At 45.6% G+C, this 24,205-nt stretch overlaps 1 protein-coding gene and 2 pseudogenes across 1 annotated transcript; 1 reads left to right on the top strand and 2 right to left on the bottom strand.

The window, feature by feature from the left end:
* Window positions 1-2,920: 2,920 nt before the first annotated feature.
* Window positions 2,921-3,688, bottom strand: LOC108592022 (leucine-rich repeat-containing protein 37A3-like; annotated as a pseudogene).
* Window positions 3,689-18,677: 14,989 nt separating this feature from the next.
* On the top strand, window positions 18,678-19,851 carry LOC100386290 (high mobility group protein B1). Its single transcript, XM_035303308.3, has one exon. It carries the CDS (start codon window positions 18,738-18,740, stop codon window positions 19,380-19,382), a length of 645 nt encoding a protein of 214 aa, XP_035159199.1. The 5' UTR covers window positions 18,678-18,737; the 3' UTR covers window positions 19,383-19,851.
* Window positions 19,852-23,472: 3,621 nt separating this feature from the next.
* Window positions 23,473-23,937, bottom strand: LOC128932265 (centromere protein X pseudogene; annotated as a pseudogene).
* Between the last annotated feature and the right edge of the window lie 268 nt (window positions 23,938-24,205).

Here is a 24,205-nt window from a genome sequence, read left to right as displayed (position 1 = left end):
CAGCTCTCTAAGAAGCACATTATTTATAGCGCAGTCCACATATGGTCACTGCTAAGTGTCAAATCAGCAGTCTTATAAAGTTAAGTTTGCTACTAGCGGAGTCCACAGACCTAGACAGATATGCAACATGACAAAACCCAGTTATACACAAAATCCCAAATCCTTAAGATGCACAAACAAAACATTAGCAACTGGAGTTTGAAGCTGATTTTTAAAACTGTTAGGTCATCCTGACGTCTATGACGCAGCATTTTGCCTTCTGTATAACTTAAAGTCATTCTCCCATCTGACTCCTCATCTTCTAACTATGAGAAAAGTCATAGAGGACCATCTATCCTAAATAATACCAACTAATTCTTCTGTGATGGAATCCTAGACAGAGTTATGGCTTTAGATCAAGTTTTGTTTTCTAAATATTTTATTTTTAAGTATGTGGAGGTTATAATTATAATAGCTGAGCCCTAAATATCTCATAAAGCAAGAACAATTTTTAAAATTCAAATTCAAAAAAGTTTTTCATAATAAGGATAAAAGGTTAACACTTTCCAACTTCTCTTTAGTTCAGATAATCAAGTTGTTTAGCATTTCTTCCATAATTTTCTTAAAAAGATGTTTTATTCTTGAGGAAATTTTTCATTTAAAGATATTTGTCTGGTTGAAGTAAATAAGGGAAAATAAAACTTCAAAAAATATTATCAAATGCTTTAGGGATGCTAACACAATGTAGGCTATGAAGCTCCTCCTCCTCCCTAAACTGCCATGTCACAAATAATGCATATATTTATGTGTCTCAGAAGTAAATTTTCATTCGAAGTATAATTACTAATATACATTCTGAGCATGCATTTATTTAAAAAATTAATTATCCAGCCTGAGTAATATATACTATTTGCTATTTTAAGTGGAGAAGGTAACACTATTTAATAAATAAGCATGAATCAATTCTACTTCTACTCATTGAGATTATTCAACAGTGATTGCTCAATTAGACTGCCTCTGATAGTGTTCTCCCTATGATCTGTGCTAGAAAAAGTCCTGGACATTGTGAGAGGTAAAATAGCATTAGCCTCATATGCCACAGGAAGGAATTTTCCAAAAATCTTTCAGCGTAGCTCTCTAAGAAAGCTTAGAAAATGTTAAATATCATTTAATTTAGTGGTTTAACAAAATTGTGTTGAGTATAGTAATAAGGAATAATAGGTTGCAAATTTCATCTAAATTTCCTGCTACTGTTGAGTATCCACAGAATTATAGCTTGTGTAAGAATATTAACCAACCATTTACCTTGTAGAATATGGTATTGGGGAGTTGATTCTGATAGCTCTGTTCTTCAACTTTGACCTGCCAATTTTAAAAATTAAAATGGAAAAATTATTTTTCAAATACAAGACACTGATCTGGCCTACAGATTTCATTACAAAATTCTGCCTTGTGATAATACCCAAAATAATACAGAACAGGGCACAAACCAGTGATTTTTAACTTAGCAACGTGGGCCTGGCATTTTATCCTTATGTCAAAACACAAGACCAGGCTTTCAGTGAAACCGCAGATGAGAATTCTCTGCAGCATTATCACAGGCACCATCAGTTAGCGCCGTGCCTAAGTCTAGCATCATGCCCGCTCATTAAGACAGAAGGTAATCCACGCGGTGTTCACTGGGCCAGGAGGACAAAATCAGGAAGGAAGTGGAGGCCGGGCGCGGTGGTAATCCTAGCACTTTGGGAGGCCCGGCCCAGGAAGGCTGCCCAGCCCAGGAAGCTTCCCCACCCCACCTCAGTGACTGACAGCGCCGTCGGCCTCTCCCAGCCCGGACTCCTCCGGCTGCCGGTCTCCGTGAATGACAGCACCGATGATCTGCATCGTCTTTTAGTACTTAATTATATATACCTCCCTTTTCATGCCTATTCTCGTTCTTCCCTCCTATCATTTTCATGTTCTGGAGACAGTAACATACTTAGCCCCAGGTTGGACACAAAATGAGTGCTACATATAGAAAGCCAGGGACAACATAGATGAGTTCTGGACAAAACTAAAGGACTGAGTAATCATGTAAACAGCCAACACTCCTACATATGCTAGGCACCGTTGCAAGTATTTCACGTATTCACTCACCTAAATTTCACAACAATCCTATGAAATGGTAACTAGCATAATCCCCAGTTTAAAGATAAAGAAATTGGCTGGGCTCGGTGGCTCACACCTATATTCACAGCACCTTGGGAGGCCAAGGCAGGCAAATTGTCTGAGCTCAGGAGTTTGCAACCAGCCTGGGCAACATGATGAAACCCCATCTCTACAAAAATTCAAAAAAATTAGCCAGGCGTGACTGTGTGCGCATGTAACCCCAGCTACTCAGGAGGCTGAGGCAGGAGAATTGCTTGAACCCAGGAGGTGGAGGTTGCAGTGAGCTGGTATCGTGCCCCTGTCCTCGAGCCTGGGTGACAGAGCAAGACTCTGTCTCAAAAAAAAAAAAAAAAAAAAGAGGAAATCGAGTCACAGAGCAGAATAATTTGTTCAGGGTCACAAACCTAATAAATGACAGAACTGAGTTCAAACCAAGGCAGCCTGGCTCCAGAATCAACTCTTAACCACTTACAGCATTATCACTGAGATGCGGAGAGGGACAGGCTGCTGTAAAGAAGGTGAAGCAAAAATGGGAGGAGAGCAGCAGTTAAGCAGTGATGTGCTGGGGATAAATGAAAATGGATAGGAAAAGAAGGAAGAGCAATCACAAGTAAAGGACTGGAGAAGGGGCCCAACAGTAAAGGAGAATGAGGAAAAGGAAGAGTTGACAAGCAAAGGTGAAGCAGAAAGTCAGTTGTCAGTGCGGTTGGGGGAGATAAAGAAGGCCCTGGAAGGCCTCCAGGAAAAGGCTGCCATGTCAGGCAGGACACAGAGGACAATGGAGGAAAGGTGATGCTTACAAGATGGTGAAGGTGCCATTGTAGGTGTTGGGCTCTGGCACAGGCACTTGGCAGAGTCTCTGCTTTGGGCTGAGATCAATACACGACATGATAGCGTCTCATTTCCGCAGGTACAGAGCTCATATATGTTGGTGGCCTTCTGTTCCTCTGGTGCAATTAAAATCTTATTTGGGGTGTAACTTTCAGACTGTACTAATGAACCCTGAGTAGATCAGTAGGTGGACCTGTGACTTGAGTCAGGTTTTGATGCTGAGCCTGAACCTGGTCTGGACGAGGAGCTTTAGTCTTTTCCAGGGCTGTAGAATGTCTAGTCTCTGTAGTGGGTTCTGGAGTTACGGGAAGCCCCAGGTCTGGAGGCTGAGTTGAGGTCTCCTCCATGGTTGGAGACGGTTTAACCTCTTTAGTAGTTTCTGTAGTTATCGTAACCTCCAGATCCAAAGATTGAACTGTGACTTGAGTCAGGTTTGAATGCTGAGTCTGACCCTTGTCTGAAGGTAGAAGTATCACCTCAGGGTGCTTTGCAGGAGGAGTTGTAGCAGTCAGGGCTGTGGAAGGTTCAACCTCTGTAGTGGATTCAGGAGTGACGGCAAGCCCCAGGTCCAAAGGCTAAACTGTGACACTGGGTGACGTTGGACACTGAACTGAACCTGACCTGGTGTTGGCATGGACATCTCACAATACACAGGAGGTTGAGCTACAACCTCCCTAGGTAGCTCTGGAGGCTGAGTTGGGGTCTTCCGCATGGTGGGCAGAATGCACATTACAGCCATTTATTCCAAAGTGTTGCCATTTTCAGTAAACTTTTTATCTCCTTTGTTGCATGTTTGATCATTAATTCACCACCCTATTGGGTAGGGGCTGTCTGGGAATAAGCCAGGACTCCAAATTTTCTGTAGGAGGGGTTTTGGGGGGTGGGCAATTCAGTCTGGGAGAGAAAGCTTTAATCTGAGTGAAGAGCCCTTTGCACTAGCCTGGGTGGAGGCTGAACTGTCATCCTGCCTTGACTAACAGAGCCATTACCCTAGAATTTACAGTGCCACCCTTCAGAGGTCTACCCTGTGTGTACACATGGAGAAGACGCTTAACTTGTTAAAGTCAGTATGTTAAATAATTTCCTGAAATGCAACTATAACTAGAACCCAGATGACTTCCACCACATTCTTTTTTTTTTTGAGACTGAGTCTCACTCTGTCACCCAGACTGGAGTACAGTGGGCCAATCTCAGCTCACTGTAACCTCCGCCTCCTGAGTTCAAGCCATTCTCCTGCCTCAGTCTCCCCAGTAGCTGAAATTACAGGTGCCAGCCACCACGCCCCACTAATTTTTTTGTATTTTTAGTAGACAGGGTTTCATTATGTTGGCCAGGCTGGTTTTAAACTCCTGACCTCATGGTCCGCCTGCCTTGGGTGCCAGCATCTGGCAAGGGGAATGCAGTAGTGCCCAAACAAGGATGCTAGCGACCCTGCATCCCCAAAGTGGGTGTTAAAGCATGCTAACAGTTCCTTCAGTCCCGCTGTCCACAGCCTGACAAATAGAGGTATGTGTTTCCCAGTGGCTCCCTCTCCCATTGCTTGGTGAGTGGGAGGGAAATGCTACAGGGTTACAGCTCTGTTCACACTGGAAGTTTGGCAGGTCTTGAGTTCTCCCGCCTCCACCCCCACTCATCATAAAAGGATCCCTTGAGTAGGACTTCACAGCTTTCAAAATGCTTTCACACGTTCAAGTCTTAAAGGCAGGGCAAGCAGAGCGCATGCAGAGGTGGGGCCATCCCGGCACCCGCTGTTGTCTCCCCCTGCCCAAGCCCAAGAATGGTGCTGAGCTCGGTGCAAGTCTAATCATACTTTAGGTGGACCCCTTAGTTTTCCAAACACTTTCTCAGAATATCTCATCTGATCATCATATTAAAATACAAAACATTAGGCTGGTTGCGGTGTCTCACACCTGAAATCGCAGCATTTTGGGAGGCCAAGGCGGGTGGATTACTAGAGGTTAGGAGTTTGAGACCAGTCTGGCCAACATGATGAAACCCTGTTTCTATTTAAAATACAAAAAATAAGCCAGGTGTGGTGGCAAGTGCCTGTAACCCCAGCTACTTGGGAGACTGAGGCAGGAGAATCACTTAAATGCTGAAGGCAGAGGTTGCCGTGAGCTGAGATCAGCCATTGTACTCCAGGTTGGGCAACGAGAATGAAATTCCATCTTGGAAAAAGAAATACAAAGAATTAGCTGGGCATGGTGGTACAAAAGTAATTGCAGTTTTGTTATTACTTTTAATGGCAAAAATCACGATACTTTTTCACCATCCTAATGGTTCTTTGAGGTTGGCAAAGTTGGAATTCGCATCCCATTTCAAGAATAAAGGAAACGAAAACTCAGAGCATTGAATGATTCTCCCAGGCCCCTCTACAATGTAGCTTTTCTGAGAAGATCTCATCAGAACTTCAGCTCTGCCCAACCACCAATGAGAGAATAAGAGCTAACATTTATGGAACCGCTCACCTGGTGCAGGCAGTGCTAGCGTCTCATATGTGCTGAATTAGCTCTTCATACAAATGAACTCTTCATCTTCAGCACCCAAACATGTTTCTTCTGAGGCTTCATCACCTCTCAGCCTTCATAGAATTCAAGAGAGTTGTGACCTTGCTCTGGATTAACTCTTCATCTAAATTAACTCTTCATCCTCAACATCCAAATATATGCTTCATAGGCAGTTCCACGGCAAACACAAACACAACACAAACAACACAAAATGAGGAAATGTAGAGTAAAGTGCCAGACACTGCAAGAGTTTCTGGAATAAATTCCCTCCTGGCCCAGTCTTTGCAATCCAGATTGTCAGTTTCTGGGGAAAATAACATGAGTAGGTGGAAAGGAAGTGGTTATCTTTACCCACTGTTGGGTAGGGATGTCAGTCCAAACACGCTTCTTGGGCACTTATCCTGGGCCCAGGCAAGTAGCTTTGAAGTTGCAGAAAACAAGAACTAGTGGCATGTACAGTGCCTACTGTGGAGTCAGTGAGGCAAGATAAAATCACATGAGGCCGGGCTCAGTGGGCCACACCTGTAATCCCAAATCCTGCTTTGGGAGGCTAAGCCAGGTGGATCATTTGAGGTCAGGAGTTTAAGACCAGCCTGGCCAACATGGCTACTCAGGAGGCTGAGGGACAAGAATTACTTGAACCTGAGCAGCGGAGGTTGCAGTGAACCGAGATCGTGCCAGTGCACTCTGGCCTGGGCAACATGCGAGACTCCATCTCAAAAATAAAAACAGAAATCACCAGAAATCGAGGCAGGAGAATCGCTTGAACCCAGGAGGTGGAGGTTGCAGTGAGCTGAGATTGTGCCACTGCACTCCAGCATGGGTGACAGAGCAAGACTCTGACTCCAAAAATAAGAAGAATAATTTCACTTGTTAATTGTTACTTTTTTAGTGTGGCTACATTAAAATTTTAAATTACATCTGATACTTACATCATATTTCTATGGGACGGTACTGGTTTCAAATAAAGATCAATCAACTTTTTTTTTTTTTTTTGACAGGGTCTCATTCTGTCACCCAAGCTGGAGTGCAGTGGTGCAATCTTGGCTCATGGCAACCTCTGATTCCCAGGTTCAAGTGATTCTCCTGCCTCAGCCTCTTGAGTAGCTAGGATTACAGGCATGTGCCACCACACCCGGCTAATTTTTGTAGTTTTTAGTAGAGATGGGGGTTTCACCATGTTGGCCAGGCTGGTCTCAAACTCCTAACATCCAGTGATCTGCCCACCTCAGCCTCCCAAAGTGCTGGGATTACAGGTGTGAGCCACTGCACCTAGCCTGTCAACATGTTAACTAAATGCTAAGCATGTTATGTGAGTTTCATTATATAATATTTATGTAATCTTCACAATCTCATTATTATTCCATTTTACAGATGAGGAAGCCATGGTTTAAAGCAACGATCCCCTATCACTGGGCCACAGACCTGCACCAGTTCATGGCCTGTTTGGATCAGAGCCAAACAGGAGGTGAGTGACAGGCAAGGGAGCTCCTCCTCCTGTCAGATGGGCAGCACCATTAGATTCTCACAGGTGCACAAACCCTACTGTTAACTGCGCATGCCAGGGATCTAGGTTGCACACTCCTTATGAGAATCTAGTGCCTGATGATCTGAGTTTCATCCCAAAACCATCCCCTGCAATCCACTTCATGGAAGAATTGTCTTCCACAAAATCCGTCCCTGGTGCCAAAAACGTTGGGGACTGGTTTAAAGGACTTAGGCACATTGCTATTAAAAAGGATAAGTGAAATATGCCCGGAAAGACAATCTTTACATGTTCTCACTTATTTTTAAGAGTGAGTGCAGGAGCCAGGGAGAGTACTTTTGGTGCCAGCAGGAGCCAAACTCTGTGCCATCCTGCAGTAGCATCTAGGGAGATGCCCATGACCCCTGAAGCCCCAGAAAGAGTTACAGTTGGCACCCTTTTAGCTTTGCCATCCATGGACAGCTTGTGTTAACAGCTCAGTGGAGGGTCAGTGTGACAGCCTTCTGCACCTGCACCTGAATTCTTGTCCAGCGTCCAGGAGGAATGAGGTTATTCAGTCAAATTGGAGATGGTAAATTCAGGGGATTTTACTGCCAATGAAAGTGGCTCTCCAGCCTGTAATCCCAGCACGCCTGTAATCTCAGCACTTTGGGAGGTCGAGGCAGGCAAATCATTTGAGGTCAAGGGTTTGAGATTAGCCTGGCCAACATGGTGAAACTCCACCTCTACTAAAAATCCAAAAAAAATTAGCCAGGCGTGGTAGTGGGCACCTGTAATCCCAGCTACTAAGAGGCTGAGGCAGGAGAAGCCCTTGAACCCAGGAGGCGGAGGTTGTGGTGAGCTGAGATCCTGCCACTGCACTCCAGCCTGGGCGACTGAGCAAGACACCATCTCAAAAGATAAATAAATAAATTTAAAATATAAAGTGGCTCTCCATGGGAAGGGGATCTGAAATGGGGACATAACCTTCCCCCAGAGTCCAGCTGCCCCACCGCTGAATCCCTCTCTGAAGCAACGCTGTCAAGCGTCCCTCTGAAGTCAAGCTGCTTCTCTCTAACGTCCCACCATAGTCTCTGACATCCTGCTGCTTCTCCTCTTCTCCTCTTTTTTTCTCTTCTCTGCTGGCAGAACTTGGGGTTTTTATGGGCACAGGATAGGGGGCATGGTGGGCCATGAGTGGTTTTGGAAAAGGCAACTTTTTTTGAGCAGGAAAACAGAAATGTACGTGTGCCACAGTTCCAGGCTCGAGGGTGGGGCCCTCACCAGGGACCTGCCCTCTTCTGCCCAGAATTTCCCTGCCTCCTATCCCTATCAGGGATAATTAATAGGTACAAAAAAAAAAATAGTTAAAGAATGAATAAGATCGTACCGGGCACGGTGGCTCACGCCTGTAATCCCAGCACTTTGGGAGGCTGAGGCGGGTGGATCACGAGGTCAAGAGATCGAGACCATCCTGGTCAACATGGTGAAACCCCGTCTCTACTAAAAATACAAAAAATTAGCTGGGCATGGTGGTGCGTGCCTGTAATCCGAGCTACTCAGGAGGCTGAGGCAGGAGAATTGCCTGAACCCAGGAGGCGGAGGTTGCGGTGAGCCGAGATGGCGCCATTGCACTCCAGCCTGGGTAACAAGAGCTAAACTCCGTCCCCCCCCCTAGAAAAAAAGAATGAATAAGATCTAGTATTTGATAGCACAACAGGATGACTTATAGTCAATAATAATTTAACTGTACATTTTAAAATTATTAAAGAAGGCTGGGCACGGTGGCTCATGCCTATTATCCCAGCACTTTGGGAGGCCAAGGCAGGAGGATTGCTCGAACCCAGGAGTTCAAGACCAGCCTGAGCAACATGGTGAAACCTCATCTATATAAGAAATACAAAAATTAGCCAGACATTGTGATAGGTGCCTGTGGTCCTAGTTACTCTGGAGGCTGAGGCGGGAGGATTGCTTGAGCAAGGTCAAGGCTGCAGTGAGCCGTGATCACGTTGCTGCTCTCCAGCCTGGGAGACAGAGAAAGATCCTGTCTCAAAAAAATAAAATAAAATAACCAAAAGAGTGTAATTGGGTTGTTTGTAACACAAAAGATAAATTCTTGAGGTGATGGATACCCCATTTACCCTGATGTGATTATTATACATTATATGCCTGTATCAAAACGTCTCATGTACCTGATAAATATATATATACCTACTATGTACCCACAAAACTTAAAAATCAAACAAGATACACTAAAACTATACATGCTAGGATAGAAAGTGTCCATAATAAATTTTTTAACAATTATCACCCATTATCAGAAAAATAAAATATACCTGTATAATGTATTTTAGTAAAAACATAAAGCGTACTTGCCCAAGGCCATCTAGCCAGCTAGCTGTATAGCTAGGCCTTGAACCCTGGGCCTGTGATGACTCCAAGTTCATCCTTTGCCCCATGAGAACCAACAGAAGTGACAAGATTTTGGAGGACATAAGAGGCAAACTCTCATTCATGTCAGGTCTTCTTTTTGCAATATCCTTGGAAGGTGGCCAGCCAGCATCTGCTTGAATACTTCCAATAACAGGGAGCTCATTACCTTCCTGGTAGCATGCTCCACTGTTGGTAGCTGGTTATTAGAATGAGGTGAAATCTGTGCATCCCGATAACTGATCTTGAGTTCCAGATCCTCACTGAGGAGGTGACCCCCTTCAACGAGACCAAAACTGGGCTGGCTTACACTGGTCCCTAAGGGGAGACTTCATGGGCAGGTCCAGCAGGCTCCAAACTGCTTCATGGAAAACGGAACAGGAATCCATCCTGTACCTCACTCCTTCCTCCCTCCTCCACTGACTAGCACTTCCAGCAGACTTGCCCAGGTGGGGCCTCAGCTGCAGAAATGCCTGAATTTCCATTCATGATAGGACCTCCCACCGTTGAAAAAATAATTATCTGCCTGCTGAGCTGATAGGTTCCCATCTGGTGAGGGCTGAATGCTGTACCTTTAGAAAAGACACCAGAAAAGGCAAGCTCCTGAACTGGCTTTGATAGGTTCTCCCAGCTACTCTAAGGAAAAGAAAAAATGACTGATGTGGGTGTGAGGTAGAAGGCTGGGGAGAAGGCAAAGAAAAGAATAGAAAGGAAAAGAAAATGAATATGGGATGCTAATGATTTCCTGTGATCTCACTGTCTCCTATTCCAGCACATGCTCTTCTGCAGAAAGTCATGGGGCTGCCTTGCCAGCTGCAGCCTGAAACTGTGCCCAGGTAGACAGAACCTCGAGTCCCAGGACAGCCTGGGAAGTGCAGGCTGCCTGCTAATGAATTAATGTCCACGATGGAAAACAGGAGGCTGGATCTGCAAATGGCATTGTATTTCAGGGGTCTGCTTTCCTGATCTGCCCCTCCCCACCTCTGCAGCTCCCTCACAGTTACAGCAGAGCTGTGAACCCAGGAACAAACCCCACCATTGCTCCTGTCATCTCTCATTTCTACTTCCACACTGAAAATTAATAAAGGAGGCCAGGCATAGTGGCTCAAAACACCTATAATACCAGCACCAGGAGGCCAAGATGAGAGAATTGCTTGAGGCCAGGAGTTCAAGATCAGCCTGAGCAACACAGAGACCCCCATCTCTGCAAAAACTAAAAATTAGCTGGGCATGGTGTCATGCACTTGAAGTCCCAGCTACTTGAGAGGCTAAGGCAGGAGGATCACTTGAACCCAGAAGGTTGAGGCTGTAATGATCCATGATTGTACAAGGGTGAACCTTGATTGTGCCTTTTTTATTTTTAAGAGACATGGTCTCTTAAAAATAAAAAAGATAAAAATAATAAATGCCCTCCAGGAGTTTCAGTAAAAGGTCTGACATATATAACTTGTATTTGGTCAGCCTTCTGCCAGTTACCATGATTGCAGGCTGATCCCAAAAGTTGGTGTCTTAGTCTGTTTTATGCTGCTACAACAGAATGCCACATGCTGAGCAATTTATTTAAGATAGATATGTACTTGGCTCTCAGTTCTGGAGGCTGGGAAGTCCAAGAGCATGGCACCAGCATACTTTGTGCAGCATCATCCCATGGTGAAAGGCGAAAAGGAGGTGCACAAGAAGGAGCAACCAAGAGAGGGCCAAATTAATTTTTACGACAAGCCACCCTCTCCATAACAAACCCACTTCTGCAATAACAACATCAACCTATTCATAAGGGTGGAGTCCTCATGACCTAATCACCTCTTAATAATCCTACCTCTTAGAACAATCACAATGCCAACTAAATTTCAACGTGAGTTTTGGAGGGGAGATTGAAACCATAGCTGGCATAGTTGATATAGCTAGCACGGTTGGGCACAAGTAAAGCTATCATAGCATTATCGTTTGCCAATTATGTTCCAGGTTATGCCCTAAGTGCTTTGTATACTTGCAAAAATCTGTGAGCCAAGAATTATTCTTATGAGCGTTTTCCAAATGTGGAAACAGGGTTCAGAAGACTTAAATAGGAAGATCACCCAGACAAAACATAACAGGAATTTGAACCCAGCGGGAATGTGAACCCAAGTCTGTTCTGCTCTAAAATCTGTGCTCTGAAAAACAAAACAAAATTTCTGTTACGGAAAATTTCTAATATACACAAAACTTGCACAAACTAGTACCATGAATTGCCACATACTTGCCACCAAGTTACAATAACCATCAGCACAGGGCCACTCTTATTGCCTCTCCCCCTTCTCCCTAAATTATTATTATTATTTGAAGACAAAGTTTCACTCTTTTCACTCTTGTTACCCAGGCTGGAGTGCAATGGCACGATCTCGGCTCACTGCAACCTCCACCTCCTGGGTTCAAGCAATTCTCCTGCCTCAGGCTCTGGAGTAGCTGGGATTACAGGCATGCGCCACTATGCCCAGCTAATTTTTTAGTAGAGACAGGGTTTCACCATGTTGAACAGGATGGTCTCCATCTCTTGACTTCGTGATCCACCCGCCTCGGCCTCCCAAAGTGCTGGGATTACAGGCGTGAGCCACCACGCCTGGCCCCGGCCATTTTTTTTTTTTTGAAGTGGAGTCTTGCTCTGTTGCTCAGGCTGAAGTACAGTGGTGGGATCTCGGCTCACTGCAATCTCCGCCTCCTGGGCTCAAGCAATCCCCTCACCTCAGTCTCCTGAGTAGCTGAGACTACAGCTAAGTGCTACCACACCCAGCTTATTTTTACATTTTTTTGTAAAGACAGGGTTTTGCCATGTTGGCCAGCCTGGTCTCAAGTTCCTGAGCTCAAATGATCCACCCACCTTGGCCTCCAAAGTGCTGGGATTACAGGCATAAACCACTGAGTTTGGCCCCAAATTAAGTCTTTTTTTACCCTTCTTTTTTTTTTTTTTTTTTTTTTTGAGGTGGAGTCTTGCTTTGTCACCCAGGCTGGAGTGCAGTGGTGTGATCTTGGCTCACTGTAACCTATGTCTCCCAGGTTCAAGCGATTCTCCTGCCTCAGCCTCCCAAGTAGCTGGGATTACAGGCGCACACCACCCTATACCTGGCTAACGTTTTGTATTTTTTTAGTAGAGACAGGGTTTCACCATGTTGATCAGGCTGGTCTCAAACTCCTGACCTCAGGTAATCCACCCACCTCAGCTTCCCAAAGTGTTGCGATTACAGACATGAGCCACCTCACCTGGCCAATTAAGTCATTTTTTAATTAACATTAGACATCATGTCATTTCACCCATAAATAGTGCAACATGTGTCTCTAAAAGATAGACATTCTTAACCCCTCAAAATAATAACTTTAGGTGAGAGATTACCAAGAAAATGCCTTGTTATTCTTAGAAACAGAAAAATGGCAATATTTGCATCACTCCCATAGGAAGAAAGCATTTCTTTGGCTGTCTTGTGGCATTTTACCATAATGTGGGAGGGCATAGTCATTGTCTACTAAGTCCCATACCACAAGGATCTGCCCACTTTGCCCTGTGGAACAAGCTTTTCTGCATGTTACCCCTGAGTAACACCAATTATCCATGATGAAAACCTGCCGGAGCCAGGTGCAGTTGCTCAGGTCTGTAATCCCAGCACTTTGGGAGGCCAAGGCGGGCAGATCACCTGAAGTCAGGAGTTTGAGATCAGCCTGACCAACATGGAGAATCTCTACTAAAAATACAAAATTACCCGGGCGTGGTGGCACATGCCTGTAATCCCAGCTACTCAGGAGGCTGGGGCAGGAGAATCACTTGAACCTGGGAGGTGGGGGTTACAGTGAGTGGAGATCACGCCATTGCACTTGAACCTGGGGGACAAGAGTGAGACTTTGTCTCAAAAAAAACCACCAAAAAACAAAAAAACAAAATTACCTGGACGTGTGAAACTCCGTCTCAAAAAAAAGAAAATCTGCTGGAAACCAGATGTAACTGGCTGTGCTGTCTCAGAACCTTTTACATGTTTGGCTGGTGTGTGTGTGTGTGTGTGTGTGTGTGTGTAAGATTCACATTTACTGAACCTACGTCTCAGACATTAAGCTAGGTGCTTTCAGATGTGCCAAGAACCTAACATTCAGGTTTTAAAATTTGGATTAGATTCTTGTAGTCCAGATTCCCATTTGGTTCAAAATTCCATTCTGTGCTGGAATATTATGGAAGAGAAAATACTCCCTTCAGAGGCTAAACCTATCAATCAGCAGCATTTCTTGAGAGAGAGAGGGAGAAAGAGAGAGAGAGTATGTGTGTGTAAGCCACTCTGAGAGTCATCATCCTGGACAGTACCAAGAGTAGGCTATGGTTCCTGCCCTATTCTGCAGCAGGAGAAACATCCCTGCATTGGAGTTCACGGACACTTAGTAATCTCATTCTCCCTGTTCCATGGCTTGTGATCACCGTCCAACAAGCTTGGGAGTCTAGTAGGTGGGGTGGACAAAACAAAGTACGCAAAGAGCCAGATGCAGTGGCTCATACCTGTAATCTTAGCACTTTGGGAGGCTGAAGCAGGAGGTTCACTTGAGCCCAGGAGTTCAAGACCAGCCTGGGCAATATAGTGAGACCTCATCTCTACCAAAAATAATGTTAAAAATTAGCTGGGCATGGTGGTGTGCACCTGTAATCCTAGCTACTCCAGATGCCAAGGCAGAGCTTGAGCTGGGGAGGTTGAGGCTGCAGTGAGCTGGGATCATACCATTGCACTACAGCCTTGGTGACAGATCTAGATTCTGTCTCCAAAAAAAAAAATGTACACAAAGAAATAGATCTCAGCCAGGTGCAGTGGCTCATGCCTGTAATCCCAGTACATTGGGAGACTGAGGAGGGGAGATCACCTGGGGTCAGGAGTTCAAGACCAGCCTGGCCAACATGGTGAAACCGTCTCTACCAAAATACAAAAATTAGCCAGGCATGGTGGTGTGTGACTATAATCCCAGCCACCCAGGAGGCTAAGGCAGAAGAATCACTGGAACCCGAGAGGCAGAGGCTGCAGTGAACTGAGATCACACCACTGCACTCCAGCCTGGGGGACAGAACAAGACTCGGTCTTAAAAAAAAGCAGATCTCCTAGGCAAAAGATACCAACTGCCACAGCAGGTGTCATGAGGGGCAATACTGAGAAGCAGAAGCATCAATGTGTGATGAGAAAATCAGGAAAGCATGGGGGAGGGGCTGGCAGCACGTGAGATGTAGAATGCGCCCCAGGACTGCAGGCAGTTTGCTCTACCCGGCCATGTGCCGTGGATTCTAGAGGCCACACGATGGGCTCTACTCTGCAGCGCCTCCTCGAGGTGATGCTGGTGATGGCCCTTATGGCATGTAGGGGGCTTTGATCCTATGTGTGCTTTTGGGTGAGTGCAAGTTTTCCCCTGTCTGCTCAGGGATGTCTACCCCTACCATGGGACCCGTGTTGCTGCTGGCAATGGCTCTTGGGTTTGCTTGTTAACTCCACACAGCTGGGAGTTGCTGCAGCTCTCTGTGACTCTGGCAGATGGTTGGCTTGTGGAATCATTAGTTTTGTGCTATAGTGAGAATGACAAGGGTGTTGGAAGCACTGCTGGAGAGAAGTTATACCTGCTGGAGTCAGGGCTCAGAATAAACCCATGGTTAGGATTTTTTTTTTTTTTTTTTTTTTGAGACGTAGTCTCACTCTGTTGCCCAGGCTATAGTGCAGTGGTGCGATCTTGACTCACTGCAACCTCTGCCTCTCAGGTTCAAGCAATTCTCCTGCCTCAGCTTCCCGAGTAGCTGGGATTACAGGTACGTGCCACAACACATGGCTAATTTTTGTATTTTTAGTAGAGTCGGGGTTTCACCATGTTGACCAGGCTGGTCTCAAACTCCTGACCTCGGAGGATCCACCCACCTCAGCCTCCCAAAGTGCTAGGATTATGGGCATGAGTGGCGGCACCCAGCCATGGATGTTTTTCATTTTGGACATTTGAGTTTCAGGTGCCAGCGGGACCATCAAATATGTGAAACTAGCAGCTGGACACCTGAGCGACCACTCAGAAGGGAGCTCAGCACTAAACGGCAGTCTGGGATGATGTCTGCAAAGAGGGCCTGGTGGCAGTCCCGGGAGTGGGTGAGACCGCAAAGCAGGAAGGAGAGAGAACAAGAGGCTCAAGGGCAGAGTCTCGAGGATGCCAACACTTGTGGGAAGAGAACACGCAACTGTTGGAGAGAGGAAAGGAAAATCAGAAAAGTGCAGGACCCCTATCGCCAGGGAGGAGCATTTCAGTAGGGCCAGCCCAAGAAAAGCCTGCAATCCAGCAGCAATCAGAGGTCACAGGAGTTCTCAGAGGAAGCAAGGACTCTGACATGCTGAGGGTGGATCCAGATTGTGCCAATTAAGAAAGAAGTGGGTGGTGAGATCCAGAAGCAGCCAGTAAAACACTCTTTGTAGGGCTTTGCCAGCAATGGGGGGAAGAAAGGAAGGACTGTGGCTCGAGGGGGAGGAGGGATTGGAGAAAGACGTGTTTTTAGAATGGGTAAGCTGAGAACGGATTTGTAGGAAAAGAAGAAAACAGCGAGATGGAAAAGGAAGGAGACAGAGGGCATTTGGTGGAGTGGAGAAGGCCCCGGAGAAGGAGGGGGAAATGAACAGAGCATATTTTTATAAAGCACACTAATCGAAGCAGCACATCCGTGGTAATAATAAGTCCTTACATCATGTGAAAAGCAAGGAAATGCAATCTCCAAAGTATTTTTATACGTTCTAGCTTATTTAATCCTGTGAGAGATAGAGTACATTTATTGCTACTAAAATATGAGGAGGTTAGATGATTTACCCAAGATCACCCCACTCATCAACAGAAAAACTGGGGGTCAAGCGCCTGTTGTGTCAGCACTGTGTGAGGTGCCTGAGATCCCAGACCAGGAGAGGCTCCCACCTCAAAGAGCTCAAAACCCAGCAGACTGAGCTCCCTACTACTGGCAAAAAAATGCCCCAAAATATAATGTGCCCAGAGGTGGGCACAAATTCAGACCAGGGAATGGAGAGGAGTGGCATTCAAGGGCAGCTTTCCAGAGGAGGCGATGTTTGGGTGGGGTCTGGAAGGAAACACTGCAATGACCTGGCTGAGAAGTGGGCAGCGGCAAGAGGAAGTCCACTCCCAGCAAAGGGAGTTTGTATGCAACCTGGGCCTTTGGGAACGGTGAGCAACTCACTCCGCAGGAACACAGGGTAGGCGTGGCTGGGTGCAGGAGAGGAGTGTGCCAAGATGTGGGTGGAAGGAACATGGCAGCCACCCTGAAGAATTCTAATTCCTTCCTTTGCTTAAACCACTGAGGCATTTTGATCAGGGGAAAGATATCATCAGATTTGCATTCTAGAACAGTCACTCTGGAAGTCCCCTGGAGGCAGTGCAGAGGCTGGGTTATGAGAGGCAGGGAGACCAGTTAAGAAGCAAATACAGTGGCCTGGGCAAGAAAAGAGAAGGGCCTGGAAGGGGCAGTAGCATTTGTATTGGAACGGAGAATGAATATCTGTCTATGAAGAAAGAACTGGTCAGCTTCAGAGGAAGAATGAGATGAGGAAATTGGGACAGGAAGGGTCTAGGATGGTTCCCAGGTTCTGGCTTGAACAGAAGCGGGAAGAAAAGCAGATACTAGTGAGGATGGGGAGTCAGGCAGCAAATAAGTTCAGGACACATTGGGTTGAGGAACCCATGAGACATTCAGGTGGAGTGTCTGGTAGGCAGTTGGAGACAGAGGTCTGAAGCTCCTGGGGAGGCCAACCTAGAGATAATCTTTGTGAGTCATCAACATAAGTCACCAACATAAGCCACCGGTGGGGATGAGTGTTTGGAAGGAGAAAAGAAAAGGGCCTCTCATACAGCCTGGAGGAGAACTAGCATTTACGAAGAAGGTGAAAGAACCCAGGTGTGGTGGCTCATGCCTGTAATCCCAGCACGTTGGGAGACCAAGGCAGGAGGATCCCTTGAGCCAAGGAGTTCGAGACCAGCCTGGGCAGGATGACAAAACCTCATCTCTACAAAAAATAAAATTAGCTAGGTGTGGTGGCTCACACCTATAATCCCAGCACTTTGGGAAGCCAGGGCGGGCAGATCACAAGGTCAGGAGTTCACAGATCAGCCTGACCAAGATGGCAAAACCCCGTCTCTACTAAAAATGCAAAAATCAGCCAGGCGTGATGGTGGGAACCTGTAGTCCCAGCTACTCAGGAGGATGAGGGAGGAGAATTGCTTGAACCCAGGAGGCCGAGGTTGCAGTGAGTCAAGATTGTGCCACTGCACTCCAGCCTGGGCAACAGAGTGAGACTCCATCTCAAAATAAATAAATAAATGAAAGAAGGGGAAAGAAAGAATGGGGTAGCTCACACCTATAATCCCAGCACTTTGGGAGCCCAAGGCAGGAGGATCACTTGAGCCCAGGAGTTCAAAACCAGCCTGGACAGGATGGCAAAACCTCATCTCTACAAAAATATAAAATTAGCCAGGTGTTGTGGCACTTGCCTGTGTCCCAGCTACTCGGGAGGCTGAGGCAGGAAAATAGCTTGAGCCTGGGAGGTTGGGCTTGCAGTAAACTGTGATTGCACCATTGCACTCCAATCGGAGTGACAGAGCAAGACACCATCTCAAAAAAAAAAAAAAGGAAGAAAGAGTAGGTGAAAGGAGGTTGTGATATGACCAGTTGACATATAATATATATTTTTTAAATGTTAATAACTATTAAAAAAGAAAATAATGTTTTTAAAAATAGTACAAAGACCAGTTACAGTGGCTCACACCTGTAATCTCAGCATTTTGGGAGACTGAGGCATGTGGATCACTTGAGGTCAGGAGTTTGAGACCCGCCTGGCCAACATGGTGAAACCCCAGCTCTACTAAAAGTACAAAAATTTAGCTGGGCATGGTGGTGCACACCTGTAGTCCCAGCTACTCAGGAGGTTGAGGCAGGAGAATTGCTTGAGCCCGGGAGTTGCAGAGTGGAGTGAGCCGAGATTGCGCCACTGTACTCCAGCCTGGGTGACAGAGTGAGGCTCCATCTCAAAATAGATTAATTAATTAAATAAAATAAATAAATGAAAATAAAAATACAAAAAAAATATCAGGGCATGGCACACTCCTGTAATCCCAGCTACTTGAGTGTCTGAGTAACAAGAATTGCTTGAACCTGGGAGGCGGAGGTTGCAGTGAGCTGAGATCACGCCACTGCACTCCAGCCTGGGTGACAGAATCAGTATAAAAAAAAAAATTTTCGGTGTCTGGCTCCCGCTGTCACAGCCATTGCAGTACATTGAGCTCCATAGAGACAGTGCCGGGGCAAGTGAGAGCCGGACGGGCACTGGGCGACTCTGTGCCTCGCTGAGGAAAAATAACTAAACATGGGCAAAGGAGATCCTAAGAAGCCGAGAGGCAAAATGTCATCATATGCATTTTTTGTGCAAACTTGTCGGGAGGAGCATAAGAAGAAGCACCCAGATGCTTCAGTCAACTTCTCAGAGTTTTCTAAGAAGTGCTCAGAGAGGTGGAAGACCATGTCTGCTAAAGAGAAAGGAAAATTTGAAGATATGGCAAAGGCGGATAAGGCCCGTTATGAGAGGGAAATGAAAACCTATATTCCTCCTAAAGGGGAGACAAAAAAGAAGTTCAAGGATCCCAATGCACCCAAGAGGCCTCCTTCGGCCTTTTTCCTGTTCTGCTCTGAGTATCGCCCAAAAATTAAAGGAGAACATCCTGGCCTGTCCATTGGTGATGTTGCGAAGAAACTGGGAGAGATGTGGAATAACACTGCTGCAGATGACAAGCAGCCTTATGAAAAGAAGGCCGCGAAGCTGAAGGAAAAATATGAAATGGATATTGCTGCATATCGAGCTAAAGGAAAGCCTGATGCAGCCAAAAAGGGAGTTTTCAAGGCTGAAAAAAGCAAGAAAAAGAAGGAAGAGGAAGATGAGGAAGATGAAGAGGATGAGGAGGAAGAGGAAGATGAAGAAGATGAAGATGAAGAAGAAGATGATGATGATGAATAAGTTGGTTCTAGCGCAGTTTTGTTTTCTTGTCTATAAAGCATTTAACCCCCCTGTACACAACTCACTCCTTTTAAAGAAAAAAATTGAAATGTAAGGCTGTGTAAGATTTGTTTTTAAACTGTACAGTGTCTTTTTTTGTATAGTTAACACACTACCGAATGTGTCTTTAGATAGCCCTGTCCTGGTGGTATTTTCAATAGCCACTAACCTTGCCTGGTACAGTATGGGGGTTGTAAATTGGCATGGAAATTTAAAGCAGGTTCTTGTTGGTGCACAGCACAAATTAGTTATATATGGGGATGGTAGTTTTTTCATCTTCAGTTGTCTCTGATGCAGCTTATACGAAATAATTGTTGTTCTGTTAACTGAATACCACTCTGTAATTGCAAAAAAAAAAAAGTTGCAGCTGTTTTGTTGACATTCTGAATGCTTCTAAGTAAATACAATTTTTTTTATTAAAAAAAAAAAATTTTTTTTTTTGAGACGGAGTTTCGCTGTTGTTACCCAGACTGGATTGCAACGGCACAATCTTGGCTCACCGCAACCTCCGCCTACTGGGTTCAAGCAATTCTCCTGCCTCAGCCTCCCGAGTAGCTGGGACTACAGGCGCACACCACCATGCCCAGCTAATTTTTGTATTTTTAGTAGAGACAGGGTCTCACCTTGTTGACCAGGATGGTCTCGATCTCTTGACCTCGTGATCCACCCGCCTCGGCCTCCCAAAGTGCTGGGATTATAGGCTTGAGCCACCATGCCCAGCCCAGTATCAAAAAATTTTTAAAAATTAAAATAGTAAAAATAAAGAGGAAATAGAAGAAAAAATGAGAAAAAGAAAAGCACTTTTAAGCTGAGAAATAAAAGGGGAGAGGGTTGAGTTCCTCTTCTCTCCTCTCTGCTGTGTTTTCTTGACTCTTGCTGCCATAATTGGTACATTCACAGAAAATGAAGCACGGTGTCTGGTGAAATGTGGAGAATCAGATGTTCGAAATGTTTCTGTTATGTACTTCAAAGCTAGACTCGCTGAAAATGGAGCCCATCCAATGTGATCATGCTGTCCTTAAAAACGTTCCTTTGATAAACATTAAACTGTTCTGTTTACCAGAAATGTTAATGGGGAAAACAAACAGGGCTATTTAGGGGTATTTCAAAGTTGAAGTTTAAAACATAAGAGAAAACGAGAGGCACACAAAAAAGAAAAATCCAAAACTTCATGAACACTGCAGACCTCAGCTGCCCTTGACATCTTTTTCTCTGCCTAACATTATATAATTCTTCATCAGCCAAATACATAGTTTCACATGCTAAAATTCACTGTGTATGTGCCATACTTAAAGGATATGGTATTGAAAGGAAACAATAATATAAAACTATGTACGAAGGTTTGGGAACCAGCGCACATATGACCTGAGAATTTTCTAAAGAAACTTTAAGGATATTACTGAAAACTAAGTGGGGGGCCCAGACTTTCCCACAGATGGTACTAAGTGGGGGGCCCAGACTCCCCCACAGATGGTGTAATTGATCCAGGCACCCTAACAGATCGTCCTGCTGAAAACAACTAAAAATTCTGGATAAAACACTAAAAAGATCTTCTTCTAAATAAATGAATAAAAGTAAGGAATATTCAGCCAAACCAAGTGACAACAGATACCCAGAGAGATAAACAGAGCAATGGTCAAACCAGTTAGCTTTCAGTTTTCAAGAGCTTACGGAACTCAGGGACAGGAGACAGAACTCAAGTTCTGCCCAAGATGGAGATTCTAATTGGATATTCTCCCACACAGGTGAGACCCTAGAGCTACACCCTTACCATTACGCTAAACTAGAAATAAATCTGACCACTCCACCTGCAGGGGCTACGGAGCCAAAATGGCCTTGGTTCTTGGTACTACATAAAAGTGAAAAAGAACTCCTGAAAAAGATATAAAAACTAGTCCTAACAATTTGCAGCTTAGTTTCCCAGGGTTGAAACTGGTCCTAAGGGCCAGGCACGGTGGTTCATGCCTGTAATCCCAGCACTTTGGGAGGCCGAGGCGGGTGGATTACCTGAGATAGGGAGTTCCAGACCAAGCCTGGCCAACATGGTGAAACCCCGCCTCTACTAAAAATACAAAACAATTAGCCAGGCGTGGTGGCGGGCACCTGTAATCCCAGCTACTCTGGAGGCCGAGGCAAGAGAATCACTTGAACCCAGGAGTTAGAGGTTAGAGTGAGCTGAGATCACACCACTGCACTCCAGCCTGGGCAACAGGAACTGTCTCAAAAAAATTAAAAAAAAAGAGTGAAACTCCAACTCATAAATAAATAAATAAATAAAACAAAGTGGTCCTAACGCAATGTTCTCTAGAAGAACCCAGCTTTATCTCAGGCCTCAAAAAATTCCCACATATAAAGTTTTAAGAAATATAAGCACAGAATCAAATATCACAAAACCGAAGCAAACTAAGCACTATGAGCAAAAGAAGCAGAAATATAGACAGCAGACTCAGACCTACCCTACAAGACTGTAGATACAGGGATTGTCAGAAACATGACATAAAATTACTATTTTAGAGCTTTTAAGAAATAAAAAAGGAATTAATAATAGAAGAATATACAAATGACCAAGCAGTTTTTTAAAAAAATAAATAGAAGGCCGGGCGCGGTGGCTCAAGCCTGTAATCCCAGCCCTTTGGGAGGCCGAGGCGGGTGGATCACGAGGTCAAGAGCTCGAGACCATCCTGGTCAATATGGTGAAACCCTGTCTCTACTAAAAATACAAAAAATTAGCTGGGCATGGTGGCGCGTGCCTGTAATCCCAGCTACTCAGGAGGCTGAGGCAGGAGAATTGCCTGAACCCAGGAGGCGGAGGTTGCGGTGAGCCGAGATCGTGCCATTGCAGTCCAGCCTGGGTAACAAGAGCGAAACTCCGTCTCAAAAAATAAATAAATAAATAAATAAAATAAATAGAATTCTGGAGATGAAAACTGGAGTAATAAAAATTTGAAATTCAGTGGACAGATTTAACAGCAGATTAGACGCAACTGAAAAGAGAAGGCAGTTCAGAGGAAGAAAGGGTGAAAAAAAAGCAGAGAAGACAGAGCTGAAGAAATGACGCAGATGACAGCACAGTGAGAAAATGAAATGGAAAATGAGCCAGGCACAGTGGCTCATTTTGAGAGTGACACTTCATCACAAAAGTAAAAAATAAATAAATAAAATAAAGTGGACCTGTAATCCCAGCACTTTGGGAGGCCAAGGCAGGATTGCTTGAGGCCAGGATTGCTTGAGACCAGCCTAGGCAACATAGTGAGGCCTCATGTTTGCAAAAACACAAAAATGAGTGGGGTGTAGTGGTGTATGCCTGCAGTCCCAGCTACTCAGGAGGCGGAGGCAGGAGGATTGCTTGAGGCCTGGAGGTGGAGGTTGCAGTGAGTTGGGATCACACCACTGCACTACAGCCTGGGTAACAGAGCAAGGTGCTGTCCAGAAAAGAAAAAGAAAGGGAATAGAAGGGAAGTGGAGGGGAGGGGAGTGTAGAAAATGGCAGGGGAGGGAAGGGGAGGGCAGGGGAGTGAGGGGAAGGGAGAAAGAGGAGAGGGGAGGGAGGTGGGGAGGGGAGGGGAAAAGAAAGGAAGAAAGAGAGAAAGGGAAGAAAAGAAAAGAAATGGGAAATAAAAAGATACCCAGATTCAAGAACCTCAAAAACTTTATAACAGAAATAAAAGGAAATCCACATTTCAACACGCTGTAATAAAATTGCAGAACACTAAAGACAGAGACTAGATCTTAGAAACAGACAAAAGAGGCTGGGCATGGTGGCTCACACCTGTAATCCCAACACTTTGGGAGGCCAAGGTGGGCAGATTGCTTGAGGTCAGGAGTTTTTTTTGGGGTGGGGGGACAGACACTTTTGATTTATTGATGTTGCTTTGTGAGAACAAATTTATAGCCTGGGGAGCCATTTTCCAAGGGGAATAGCGGATGGCTGGGAAGGTCTGATCAGCTTTGATGTCGGTAGCAGGAATGTGGCCAGGAGGCGGCGCTGCCAGCTGCTCTTTGTAAAACACGCAGTCTACCTGCTGGCTGGTGGCTGGGCCTTTCCCAGCACCTGCCTGTAGGACTCCCCCATGGGCCTGTCCCCAGTGGGCACTCCAAGGGCGGCAGTGCACTACAGTCCTGCCCCTTCTGCAAAGGTTGGAGAATCTCAGGATCTTGTTTGAATCAGCTCCAAACCCCTCAGGTCCTTTTCCGTCTGCAACCAGAAGCCACTAGAAACACAAGACCTGCTTCTGTGGACCAGGGGCTTCCCTAGGGTGGCCTCAGCCCCGGCTGAGGTCCCTAGAAGTCCAGGAGCTTCTCCAGCTGGTCCACATCCACAAGAATGGCATCTTCTGCCTGGGCCTGCTGCACTTCACGGACTGCTGCTTCCACAACGAAGATCTTCAGCAGCTCCGCCATGAGCTGCAGTGAGTCCCCGCTAACTTTGGTCTTGTCATCCTTAAAGTGCGCGTGCAGCAGCCTGCTCACCAGCTCCTTCCGGAAACCAGCTCCTGCTCCAGCTCCCTCCATGGCCACCTCCTCGGCGCACTGAGGTCAGGAGTTTGAGACCAACCTTGACAACATGGTGAAACCCTATCTCTACTAAAAATACAAAAAATTAGCTGGGTGTGGTGGCAGGTGCCTGTAATCCTAGCCACTCAGGAAACTGAGGCAGAAGAATTGCTTGAACCTGGGAGGCGGAGGTTGCAGTGAGCCATGATTGTGCCACTGCACTCCAGCCTAGACAACAAGAGCGAAACTCCGTCTCAAAAAGAAAGAAAGAAACAGACAAAAAAGTCAGA

Source organism: Callithrix jacchus, chromosome 5 (genome assembly GCF_049354715.1).
Source record: "Callithrix jacchus isolate 240 chromosome 5, calJac240_pri, whole genome shotgun sequence".
NCBI classification, from domain to species: Eukaryota; Metazoa; Chordata; class Mammalia; order Primates; family Cebidae; genus Callithrix; species Callithrix jacchus.
This window is presented reverse-complemented; position numbering and strand designations above follow the sequence as displayed.